Raw genomic sequence first — 13,477 nt, forward strand, 5'->3', positions numbered from 1 at the left:
TATTTGACACAGAGAGAGCGTGCACAAGCAGGCAGAGCAGCAGACAAAGGGAGAGGGAAAAGCAGGCTCCCAGCTCAGCACGGCTCCATCCCAGGTCCCGGGGATCATGGCCCAAGCCAAAAGCAGACCTTCAATTGACTGAGCCATGCAGGCACCCCTAACATATATACATTTATAGCTGACTAGGACATAGCTCTGCATAATCAGCTAGGTCAATCCATAATGTCTTCCCAACAGGGAGAAAAACTGTTAAGAGTGGGAAAATTTTGGTATACTACTCTGACAAGTTTTGGTACTGGGAGCTCACCTGATATTATCCCCACATTTCAAGTAATTTGCTCCTCCTTTTATTTTTTTTTTTAAGATTTTATTTATTTATTCATGAGAGACACAGAGAGAGACAGAGAGAGAGAGACAGAGAGAGGCAGAGACACAGGCAGAGGGAGAAGCAGGCTCCATGCAGGGAACCTGATGTGGGACTTGATCCCGGAACTCCAGGATCATGCCCTGGGCTGAAGGTAGGCACCAAACCACTGAGCTACCCAGGGATCCCCTGCTCTTCCTTTTAAAAGAATTCTTTTATTTTACCACCTTCCACTATAAAGCGTTGCTTAATTTTCCTCCATTTACTCCCTGTACTCTCAGCCATTCTCATCATTCCCTCTTTGCTCTTTTCCAACTATTTCCAGGCATTCCTTAGGTCTTGGAATACCTGGAAATGGAACCAGTAATTTAGCTCCTTTAGCGGTACTCTCAATTTAATCTGCAGCTGACACCTGATAAAATATAGAACTTACCCCCTTTTCACATCTTTCTCTCTATGCATTTAATAGGTGATTTTCTTTGGAAATTAGGATACGTGAGAATTTCTGTTTTAAATCGACATTCTGTCAAATGACTTTTTATAAAATACAATTCTTACCTTCTACTTGTTCATTGAATATACTTTGCCCTTGTTGATCTGCAGCTCCAGGTAAACAATCAACAGATTTCTTTGGAAGACTTGCAGAAATACTCTGTTAAAATTAACATCAATAGTGAGTTGCATAAAGATTTCCAAATCCTTTTCTAAGAAAATATTCGAATGTTCTACTTGAATCACAATCAGACATACAAATAAGAAAAGCATGTATTGAAAACCAACACATTTAAAAACCTCATCGATGCTCTCTCAATTAAGTGCACCTTTTTATCTTCATTTGGTCATTAACTCTAAACTGAACATGGAAGGCCAGAGTAAATATTTTCACAGACAAGACGACTGACTTGTACGTACATTTCATCAAGGAAATAACAAAACACCTGACTCTACTTTGTATTTTCCACCAGGATAAAAGGACAGTAAAACTATGTATTGAAACAGATTCTTTAATAACGATATTTGCTATAAATTTAACCTGTTCCTAATGGCAGAAAGTTTTTTAGTCTTAACATAAGATACTTGGCATGATAAGAAACCTTGGAGTACATCATGTTGAGTATAAACAGAACACTGTGGTAGCTGCTGCTTCACTTAGATAAACAAAAGCTTGGAATTTTTATTGGTACGAAAAAATGGTTGAATGAAATGGCAAAGCAGGAAGAAAAACTTTTCTTGAAATTATGTTTAAATAATAGCAAAATATTTTAGATACAGGTATGAAATGCTTCAAAAAGTATAGTAAGCTTTCAAAAGGGAAGAATAAGAACATTTATTGAGGGCAACCCTGTCGGGACCCCTCTCACTTCTAAGAGCGTTCTCTGTATCTTTACTGAATAAACTTCTTTCATTTTATTCACTCATGCAAAAAGAGCATGATTACTGATTAATCACCTAAAAGGTACCAGGCATTTGTTTTAGTACGCTCAGCTTCTTTTCTACACACAAAAAATAACAATGATTATAACAATGGGGTGGGTCTTCCTGCTTCCTGGTCATTCTAAGATATTAGAGTAAAATGAACAGATGTGCTCCATGGTCTCTCTGTCCAGAATGTCCTTCTCCAAGACATTCTTGTGACGGGTCCTTCCCACCCTTCACTTGGCAGCTCTGGCCACACTCAGAGAGATCTTTTCTCACTACCAAAATTCCACTCCCATTCTCATCCCCATCCTAACTACAAACGCCTCCAATATTCCCTAAACTAACATTTCCATTTTTTCTTTTTACATGAAACATTTACAGTGATTTATAATGGATCAGTTTCCTTATTTTTCTGCTCCTACCACTACAACCCGTACAGCCTGGTCAAAGTTAGTATTCAGTAACAGAAATGTATTTAAGGTCGAAACATTGAAAATCATCTCACTGAGGGGGTGCCTGGGTGGCTCAGTCAGTTGAGCATCCAAATCTTGATTTCAACTCAGGTCATGGTCTCAGGGTCGTGAGATCGAACCCCACAATGGGCTCTGTGTTGAGCATGAAGCAAAGTTAGGATTCTCTCTCTCCCTCTGTTCCTCCCCGCCTGCTCACAACGTGCGTGCTCTCTCTCTCTCTCTCTCTCTAAAACATAATTATCATCCTCATCTCACTGAGAAGGTCTAAGTACCAAATCACTATACTGTCAGCCAAGGGCTAAGGGTGTTGATGGCCACACAGTCAAACATCCACAAATGACTTTTGATTCCCCCAAAACTTAGCTACTCATCTCTTATTGAATTTCCTACTTTAAGAGCAATTAGACTTAAAAATAGGAAACGTATATGAAAAACCAAAACATTTCAATAAAAGACTCACATATATGCTCTCTAGATCTAAGCTAGATCTTAACCTTCATTTGGCCACTCACTGTAAACTGAGCATGGAAGGTCAAGTAAATTATAACCTGATGTTGACCTTACCAATGACGTAAAGGCAATGAACAAACTTTGTATATTATATGTACTATACACTATACCCTTAAAATATAAACTAAAGAAAAGGTTATTAAGAAAATCATAAGGAAGGGAAGCTACATTAAGAAAATACTGTATCGAAAAGCATCTGTAAATGGACACACAGTTCAAGCCCATCTTGCTCAAGAGCCAACTGTACACATACACAATGTCTCTAATCACAGGCTACTGAAACTTAACATACCCCAAATTCGAAATCCACTTGTCTACTCTAACTTTCCCATTCTTTTCTTAACACTTGCCATTTTACTGTCCTTCAGAAATCTTCACATTTAAAAACCATGCCCTCCGACAGATACCCACCATTTGCTTCAACGTGGATGGAACTGGAGGGTATTATGCTGAGTGAAATAAGTCAATCGGAGAAGGACAAGCAGTGTATGTTCTCATTCATTTGGGGAATATAAATAATACTGAAAGGGTATATAAAGGAAGGGAGAAGAAATGTGTGGGAAATATCAGGAAGGGAGACAGAACATAAAGACTCCTAACTCGGGAAAACGAACTAGGGGTGGTGGAAGGGGGGAGGAGGGCGGGTGTTGGAGGGGAATGGGTGACGGGCACTGAGGTGGACACTTGACGGGATGAGCACTGGGTGTTTTTCTGTATGTTGGTAAATTGAACACCAATAAAAATTAATTAAAAAATAAATAAAAAAATAAAAACCATGCCCTCTATATCTAGTAAATCACTAAAATACTGCTGTGATCATTTTTGTCTCATATTTCTAGAGCATTCTTTACACCTTACAAAGCGCTTTCACCTTTGTTACCACATTTGGTCATGACACATACCTGAGAGGTACGTATTAGTATCATTTTTATGAATGAGGTCGCTGACATTCAAACAAAAAATGGTTAAGCAAGTTTTTCTGAGATCCCACAGCAAGTAAGTGACACAATCAGGATGGCAGCACATCTTTTGACTTCAAATACAGTGCTCACAGCATTGTAGAGCAGCTGCCTCTACTAAGACATGGGCCCTTTTTACCTTCTTCCATAGTTGTCACCTTAGAATAAGTCATCATTACTTTATACTTATGTTACTGTAAGTAGGGCTGCCACAAAGGTACTCAATGCATGCTATCTTAACTATCCAAAATGTTTTTACCTTTTAAAGTACCACTAAATCATGGGGGCCTTGATGGCTGACTCAGTTCTGAGATTAAGCCCCAAGTCATCAGCCCCCCTGCTCAGTGGGGAGCCTGCTTCTTCCTCTCCCTTTGCCCCTTCCCCCGCTCATGCATGCCCTCGCTCTCATAAATAAATAAATAAATAAATAAATAAATAAATAAATAAATAAATCTATCTTTACAAAAATAAATGAATAGAGTACCACTAAACCACATTGTTATTATACTCCCAATGCTCCTTGTAGATCTACCTGACAATCCAAATATAATACTTTTAGGCGGCCTGGATGTATCCATTGGTTGAGCATCCAATACTTGGTATCAGCTCAGGTCATGATCTCATGGTCATGGAATTAAGCCCTGTGATGGGCTCTGCGCTCAGAATGGAGTCTGCTTCAGATTCTGTCTCCTTCTCCCTCCCACCCTCTCAATAAATAAAAACATAAAATCTTTTAATAAATCTTTAAATATGTAGTTAATATATAATTATGATATAATATACATTATGCACAATACACAAACTATATATGCTTTATATATAAAAACAGAATATGGAAATTATAATATATAAGATACACATGTTAATAAATTTAACATATAAACATAATGCATATGATTTATACTTCTAAAAAACTATAATCTAAACTCTGTCTAGATCACATTAGAAATTTTCCACATCCATACACACCACAGAATCATACATTTCACCATAGATTGACCTAGAGTTATTCTTTAGCTTTTTAGATAACTAACTCAGGATATCTGGGTGGCCCAGTGATTGAGCATCTGCCTTCAGCTCCAGGCGTGATCCCAGAGTCCTGGGATCGGGTTCTGTGTGGGGGTCCCTGTGGGGACCCTGCTTCTCCCTCTGCCTGTGTGTGTCTCTGCCTCTCTGTGTATATGTCTCTCATGAGTAAATGGATGAAATATAGAAAAAAAAAAAAGATTCCTTAACACAAATTTTTAAAATATTTTATTTATTCATGAGAAACACACACAGAGAGAGAGAGAGAGAGAGGCAGAGACACAGGCAGAGGTAGAAGCAGGCTCCCCAGAGGGACCCCAATGTGGGACTCAATCCCTGGACCCCGGGACCGTGCCCGGAGCAGAAAGCAGATGCTCAACCACTGAGCCACCCAGGTGTCCTGATTCCTTAACACTTCTAAGCTCAGTTTTCTGCCACACTACCACACACCTTTCACTAAGTTAAGCTTGCAAATTAGCAGAACTCTATTAACATATTTAGTACATAATTATCAATTACAGGTAAAAAGTATAAGGAATTTGTTTTTATGGGCAAATACAGACACGAGAGCATAAAGTCTAAGCATCGCTTTTATGTTACAATATCACTCATTGCTTATATTTTAAAATAATAAGAAGACAGTACCTCAGAATCCCAAGGTGAACTATCTTCTTCTCCTAAAGCTGACATCCTATCTGTAAAATACAGTCACAAATACATTAATGAGAACATGTATTACTATGAATTCTAAACACATATACAAGCCTATCCACATTCACAAATATTTCAATAAAATAAAAGTAATAGGAGATAAGATTTTCAGAGGGATGAAGCATTTTCAGGAAGAAAAAGTTCACAGTAGTAGCGATACACAGAAAGAAAGCAAAAGAAAAATAACTTCGTGAAATGAAATGGATAACAAATTTGGATCTACATACTTTCATATTGTTTTATACTAGCCTGTAAGCATAGAAAAACAACTCATAGAGGTTCACTAACTTACCACTCGTATTATTTTTGTGTGCTCTATCAGCAGAAGTCAAATTGTCATTAACTGCTTGCTCTTGTGGAGCACTTTCAATAATATCATCAATACCATTGTCCTTTTGTCCAACTGCCGGCTTCATTGCTCCTTCCTATAAGAACACCACCACCAAAAAAAAAAAAAAAAAAAAAAAAAAAGAGCTTCAGAAAACATCACATTAATTCACTTACTCTCTCACTCCTCAGAAAGACAAATACATACCATATCTGTCAAGTCATAGGCACTATCCTAGGAGAAGCTGGAAATATAAATAAAAGAGGGAGTCTGCCCTATATGCTACTAGGGGGACAGATGGACAAAAACAATTAAGAACAGAAGAGGATCATTCTCTAGTTCTACAAGTGAAGTGAATAAAGTTCAGTGAAGGCACAAGGAGAAAAAAGTTGTATATGGGAAGCTCAGGAAATGCTGCAACGGTAAGGCTGTATCTTGAAAGACAAAGTATACAAGGAGTGTGTGAAGGGCATTCTAGCAAAGGTAGAATGATCAAAAGGATGAAGTAGGGAATAGCATAGTAAGTGACAATAGCTCAGAATGTGGCAAAACTAGGACACAATTATGGGGAATGGGAAAAAGAGATATAATTGGAAAATCAGGACTGAACTGAAAAAGACAGGGGTCATGCTAGGATATGAACTTCCTCCCTCACGTATTGGGGAATCCACTAAATAAGCGGAGGATTTACATCATCACAAATATATTTTAGAAATGTCACTCTAGTATCAATGTAAAGATGAACATGGAGGAACCAAAAGAGAAGAGTATTTCAAAATTATAGATGAGAAAGTGAATTACGGTAATAAGATGTGAAAAATTGTAAGCAGGTAAAGATACTGCATGTGGCGGAGTGACTGGATATGTTTTTTTTTTTTTTTAAGATTTATTTATTTACTTTTGGAGAGAATGAGAGAGTGTGTGTCCACGCAGAGGGAGGGACAGAGGAAGAGGAAGAGAATCCTCAAGCAGCCTCTCCACTCTGCACAGAGCCCAACACAGGGCTCAATACTGGGACCATGAGATCACGACCTGAGCCAACATTAAGAGTCAGATGCTTAACCAAGGGAGCCACCCCAGGCACCTGGATGTGATGTCACCTAATTTTAGGGAAGTTTAGAGTCCAGGATTTTTTTCTGCTTCAGTGTTCCAACGGTGCTTTATACTAGGGTGGGGAAAACAAATGACAAAGCAGATTACAAAGTCAGGAAGAGCAAAGAGTCAGAAATAATGTCTTCAGTCTGGGGCTTCATCAAATCTGAAGCACTCAGGGGACTTATTAAGAAAGTTTTAGATAAATACATTTGGAGTAGGAAAAAAAATGACAATACTCAGGAAAACCACATGATGTTAAAAAGTCATCCATAAAACATACTAACCTGATATAATTAATGTCAGCCTGCACAAACCTCTGAAATTTTCAAAATAAAAATAAAAGAAGGGGGGGAAAACCATGGGATTCAGTACTTCACTTATATACTTCAACATTACTTTCTAGAACAGAAAATATACTTTTATTAATATAGGCAAGTAATGACCACCTGGATGGCTCAGTTGGCTAAGCATCCAACTCTTGATTTTGGCTCAGGTCATGATGTCAGGATTGTGACATTGAGCTTTACAACAGACTTCATGCTCAGCAGGGACTCTGCTTCTCTCCTTCTCTCTGCCCCTCTCCCCCCACTTCTGAAATAAATAAATCCTTAGAAAAATGCATATATATGTGGGCATGTATTCATTTCTGTAGTGAATAGCATTTTTTAGATAAATAGAAAGATTTAATTGCAAAACAGCAATTGAAGATTTTGTGAGAACATTCCTTTTTATTTTATCATTTTTAAAGATTCTGTTTACTTATTCATGAGAGACACAGAGTGAGAGAGAGAGGCAGAGACACAGGCAGAGGGAGAAGCAAGCTCCATGCATGGAGCCTGACATGGGAGACTCCATCCCAGGTCTCCAGGATCAGGTCCTGGGCTGAAGGCGGCACTAAACAACTGAGCCACCCAGGCTGCCACAATATTCCTTTTTAAAAATGAATCTTAAAAGCTAAGATTTAAGTTGTAGAAGAGAAATATTTTAGGGATTACAGAATTTTAAGGCACTTGATGAGAAAAATTTAAAACCCCATTTTAAAATTCGCATGGTTTTTTATTCCACTGTGAATAGCATACTAATAGCTTTAATTTCCTATCTACACATATAGGATGGTACTTAAAGGCTGGAGAAAGAATCTAGTATTAAAATATTAATAATCATGATCATCCAAATTAAAGGTTTAGAGTCTCCAAAGTCATGTACGATTATCAAGCAGGACGCAATATTCCATATTCACAAGAGAGAAGAAAAGGCCTAAAACAATCAAATCACCTGTATTTCTGAGTTTCAGATATGAAAGAATTCACAGGTTAAATTTCACAACTTTCGGCGGCACCTGGCTGGCTCACTCACAAGAGTGTGTGACTCGAAATCTCAGCATCTGAGTTTAAGCCCAGCATTGGGTATAGAGATTACTTTAAAAAGTTTTTTTTTTTTTTATGAGAGTCACAGAGAGAGAGAGGGGGGGGGGGCAGAGACACAGGCAGAGGGAGAAGCAGGCTCCATGCACCGGGAGCCCGACGTGGGATTCAATCCCGGGTCTCCAGGATCGGGCCCTGGGCCAAAGGCAGGCGCCAAACCGCTGCGCCACCCAGGGATCCCTTAGAAAAGTTTTAATCAAAAAACGCAAAACAGCGAGTGAAGCCGAGGGGAGCCGACAGCTCCCGAGAAGGCGAGGGGTGTGCGTGCGCCCGCCTCTCCCGCCGCCCTCCCTCGCGGCCCGCGACACCTGCGCCCCGTCCGCCGCGCCTGCCTGGGGGGCCTGGCGGGAGCGCGCCCCCTGCCCTCCGGTCGGCGCGGCCGCCCCTCCCCCTCGTCCCGGCCGGGCCGCCGTGGCCAGTCCCGCCCCTCGGGCGCCGACGGCCGGGCCCACGGGCGGCGGAGGTGGCGGCGCGGCAGGGATCTCTTGACTCCCCTTCCCCGGGTGCCCCTCCCGCCCTGTCTGCGGTCGGCCGCCACCACGGCCCCAGGAAGCAGAATGTGATGAACACGGTGAAGGGAAAGGCAGTGGAAGTGGTTGAGTACCTGACCCAGGTCCTCAAGGAATGAGATTGAAGGAGACCCGTGTTATCACCCCAGAGGAGATAACTTTCAAATCATCCTGAAAACCTACCAAAATTCGGTCTCAGATGTAAAGAGAGAACTGCTGAAGTGGCACAGTGAGAAAACTCTACGCTCCTATCAAGTACAACTTGTTTTTGGCCACTCTGCACTGAACAGAAGGACTAGAAGGAAAAACGCACCACAAAAGAAAGAATCAGAGACAGTCCTCTCTCCCACAGAGTTACAAAATCTGGATTACAATTCAATGTCAGAAAGCCAATAAAGAAGCACAATTATACAGCTACTGGTGGCTCTAGAAGAAAAGCATAAAGGATTCAAGAGACTTCATGACTGCAGAATTTCCATCTCATCAGGCCAAAATTAAAAATCATTAAATGAGATGCAATCCAAACTGGAGGTCCTAATGACGGTTAACGAGGTAGAAGAATGAGTGAGTGACATAGAAGACAAGTTGATGCCAAGGAAGGAAACTAAGGAAAAAAGAGAAAAACAATTAAAAGATCATGAGGATAGGTTAAGGAAAATAAATGACAGCCTCAGAAGGAAAAATCTACGTTTAGTTGGGGTTCCAGAGGGTGCCGAAAGGGACAGAGGTCCAGAAACTGTATTTGAACAAAACACAGCTGACAAGTTTCCTAACTTGGGGAGGGAAACAGGCATCCAGATACAGGAGATAGAGAGATCCCCACGTAAAATCAATAAAAACCGCTCAAGACCTCGACATTTAATAGTGAAACTTGCAAATTCCAAAGATAAATAGAAGATCCTTAAAAGCAGCAAGAGACAAGAGATCCCTAACCTTTATGGGGAGAAGTATTAGGATAACAGAGACCTCTCCACAGAGACCTAGCAGGCCAGAAAGGGCTGGCAGGATACAGTCATGTTCCTAAATGAGAAGAACATGCAGCCAAGAATACTCTATCCCTCAAGACTCCCATTCACAATAGAAGGAGAGATAAAGAGCTTCCAAGATAGGCAGAAACCGAAAGAATATGTGACCACGAAAGCAGCTCTGCAAGAAATATGAAGGGGGACTCTGTAAAAGAAAGAGAAGTCTAAGGAAACAATCCACAAAAGCAGAGACTGAACCGGTGTCATGATGACACTAAACTCCTATCTTTCAATAGTAACCCTGAACGTGAATGGGCTGAATGACCCCATCAAAAGGCACAGGGTTTCAGACTGGATAAAAGAGCAAGACCCATCTATTTGCTGTCTACAAGAGACTCATTTTAGACCTAAAGACACGTACAGACTGAGAATAAAAGGTTGAAGAACCATTTACCATTCAAATGGTCCTCAAAAGAAAGCAGGGGTAGCCATCCTTGTATCAGCTAAATTAAAGTTTATCCCAAAGACTGTAGTAAGAGATGAAGAGGGACACTATATCATACTTAAAGGATCTCTCCAACAAGAGGACCTAACAATCATGATATTTATGCCCCGAATGCTGGAGCTGCCAAGTATATCACTCAATTAATAACCAAAGTTCAGACATACTTAGATAATAATACACTTATATGTGGAGACTTGACTATAGCGCTTTCTGCAATCGACAGATCTTCTAAGCACAGCATCTCCAAAGAAACAAGCGCTTTAAATGATACACTGGACCATTTGGATTTCACAGATATTTACAGAACTTTACATCCAGACACAACTGAATACACGTTCTTCTCAAGTGCACATGGAACTTTCTCCAGAACAGGCCACATACTGGGTCACAAAACAGGTCTTAATCGACAACAAAAGATTGGGATCGTCCCCTGCATATTCTCAGATCATAATGCCTTGAAATTAGATCTAAATCACAAGAAGAAGTTTGGAAGGATTTCAAACACGTGGAGGTTAATGACCATCCTGCTAAACGATGAAAGGGTCAACCAGGAAATTAGAGAAGAATTAAAAAGATTCATGGAAACTAATAAGAATGAAGATACAACCGTTCAAAATCTTTGGGATACAGCAAAAGCAGTCCTGAGGGGGAAATACATAGTAATACAAGCATCCGTCCCAAAACTGGAAAGAACACAAATACAAAAGCTAACCTTGCACCTAAAGGAGCTGGAGAAGGAACAGCAAATGAAACCTTCACCCAGCAGAAGAAGACAACAAATAAAGATTCGAGCAGAACTCATGAGATAGAAACCAGAAGAACTGCGGAGCTGATCAACAAAACCAGGAGTTGGTTCTTTGAAAGAATTAATAAGATAGATAAAACCATTAACCAGCCTTTTTAAAAGAAGAAAGAAAAGACTCAAATTAATAAAATCATAAACGAGAGAGGAGAGATCACCACCAATACCAAGGAAATACAAACGATTTTAAAAACATATTATGAGCAGCTTGACGCCAATAAATTAGGCAATCGAGAAGAAATGGGTGCATGTCTGGAAAACCACAAACTACCAAAACTGGAACTGGAAGAAAAACCTGAACAGGCCAATAACCAGGGAGTAAATTGAAACAGTCATCAAAAACCTCCCAAAACACAAAAGTCCGGGGCCAGACAGCTTCCCAGGGGAATTCTATCAAACGTTTAAAGAAATCATACCTATTCTACTAAAGCTGTTCTGAAGGAGAGAAAGGGATGGAGTACTTCCAAACTTGTTGTATGGGGCCAGCATCACCTTAATTGCAAAACCAGACAAAGACCCCATCAAAAAGGAGAATTATAGACCAATATCCCCGATGAACACAGGCGCAAAAATTCTCAACAAGACACTAGCCAATAGGATCCAACAATACATTAAGAAGATGATTCACCATGACCCAGTGGGATTTATCCCCGGGATGCAAGGCTGGTTCAACACTCTGTAAAGCAATCAATGTGACTGATCATATCAGCAAGAGAAAAAAACAAGTGTCACATGATCCTGTCAATAGATGCAGAGAAAGCATTTGACAAACTACAGCATCCATTCCTGATCAAAACTCTTCAGAGTGTAGGGATAGAGGGAACATGCCTCAGCATTTTAAAAGCCACCTACAAAAAGCCCACAGCAAATATGACTCTCCATGGGGAAACACTGGGAGCCTTTCCCCTAAGATCAGGAACTAGACAGGGATGTCCACTCTCACCACTGCTATTCACCACAGTACTAGAAATCCAAGCCTCGGCAATCAGGCAACAAAAAGAAATAAAAGGCATTCAAACTGGCAAAGAAGAAGAGTCAAACTCTCCCTCTTTGCAGATGACATGATACTGTACCTAGAAAACCCAAAAGACTCCACCCCAAGATTGCTAGAACTCATACAGCATTTCAGCAGTGTGGCAGGATTCTATACACTAACAGTGAAACTGAAGAAAGAGAAATTAAGGAATCAACCTCACTGACACTTGCACCCAAAAGCATGAGATACCTCGGAATACACCTAACCCAGGAGGTAAAGGGTTTCTACCCTCAAAACTACAGAACACTCCTGAAGGAAGCTGAGGAGGACACAAAGAGATGCAAAAATATTCCATACTCATGGATTGGAAGAATGAATATTGGGAAAATGTCAATGCTACCCAGGGCAATTTACACATTTAATCCAATCCCTATCAACATACTATGGACTTTCTTCAGAGTTGGAACAAATCATCTTAAGATTTGTGTGGATTCAGAAAAGACCCCGAATAGCCAGGGGAATATTAAAAAAGAAAGCCGTACCTGGGGGCATCACAATGCCAGATTTCAGGTTGTACTACAAAGCTGTGGTCATCAAGACAGTGTGGTACTGGCACAAAAACAGACACATAGATCAATGGAACAGAATGGTGAATCAAGAAGTGGACCTTCAACTCTATGGTCAACTAATACTCGACAAAGCAGGAAAGACTATCCACTGGAAGAAAGACAGTCTCTTCAATAAATGGTGCTGGGAAAATTGGACAGCCACATGCAGAAGAATGAAACTGGACCACTTTTTAACACCATACGCAAAGAAAAACTCAAAATGGATGAAAGATCTAAATGTGAGACAAGAATCCATGAGCATCCTAGCGGAGAACACAGGCAATACCCTTTTTGAACTTGGCCACAGCACCTTCTTGCAAGATACATCCATAAGGCAAGAGAAACCAAAGCAAAAATGAATTATTGGGACTTCATCAAGATAAGAAGCTTCTGCACAGCAAAAGAAACAGTCAACAAAACTAAAAGGCAACCTACACAATGGGAGAAGATATTTGCAAAAGACCTATCAGATTAAGGGCTAGTATCCAAGATCTATAAAGAACTTAGTAAACTCAACAGCAAAGAAACAAACAATCCAATCATGAATTGGGCAAAAGAGAGGAACAGAAATTTCACAGAGGAAGACACAGACATGGCCAACAAGCACATGAGAAAATGCTCTGCTTCACTGGCCATCAGGGAAATACACATCAAAACCACAATGAGATACCACCTCCCACCAGTGAGAATGGGGAAAATTAACAAGACAGGAAACAACAAATGTTGGAGAGGATGTGGAGAAAGGGGAACCCTCTTGCCCTGTTGGTGGGAATGTGAACTGGTGCAGCCACTCTGGAGAACTG

General features: G+C 40.4%; 1 protein-coding gene across 1 annotated transcript in view; it reads right to left on the reverse strand.

Annotated features, from left to right (window-relative positions):
* Positions 1-13,477, reverse strand: part of LOC140594009 (uncharacterized) — a 157,653-nt gene that overhangs the window by 85,588 nt on the left and 58,588 nt on the right. Inside the window, exons 17-19 of the mRNA XM_072722110.1 lie at positions 5,755-5,887; positions 5,397-5,446; positions 923-1,016 (exon numbers count right to left, since the gene is read on the reverse strand). Of these exons, the coding sequence (XP_072578211.1) occupies positions 923-1,016; positions 5,397-5,446; positions 5,755-5,887 (277 nt within the window). The remainder of the gene's footprint in view (positions 1-922; positions 1,017-5,396; positions 5,447-5,754; positions 5,888-13,477) is intronic.

This window comes from Vulpes vulpes, chromosome 9, assembly GCF_048418805.1.
Source record: "Vulpes vulpes isolate BD-2025 chromosome 9, VulVul3, whole genome shotgun sequence".
Lineage (NCBI taxonomy): Eukaryota > Metazoa > Chordata > Mammalia > Carnivora > Canidae > Vulpes > Vulpes vulpes.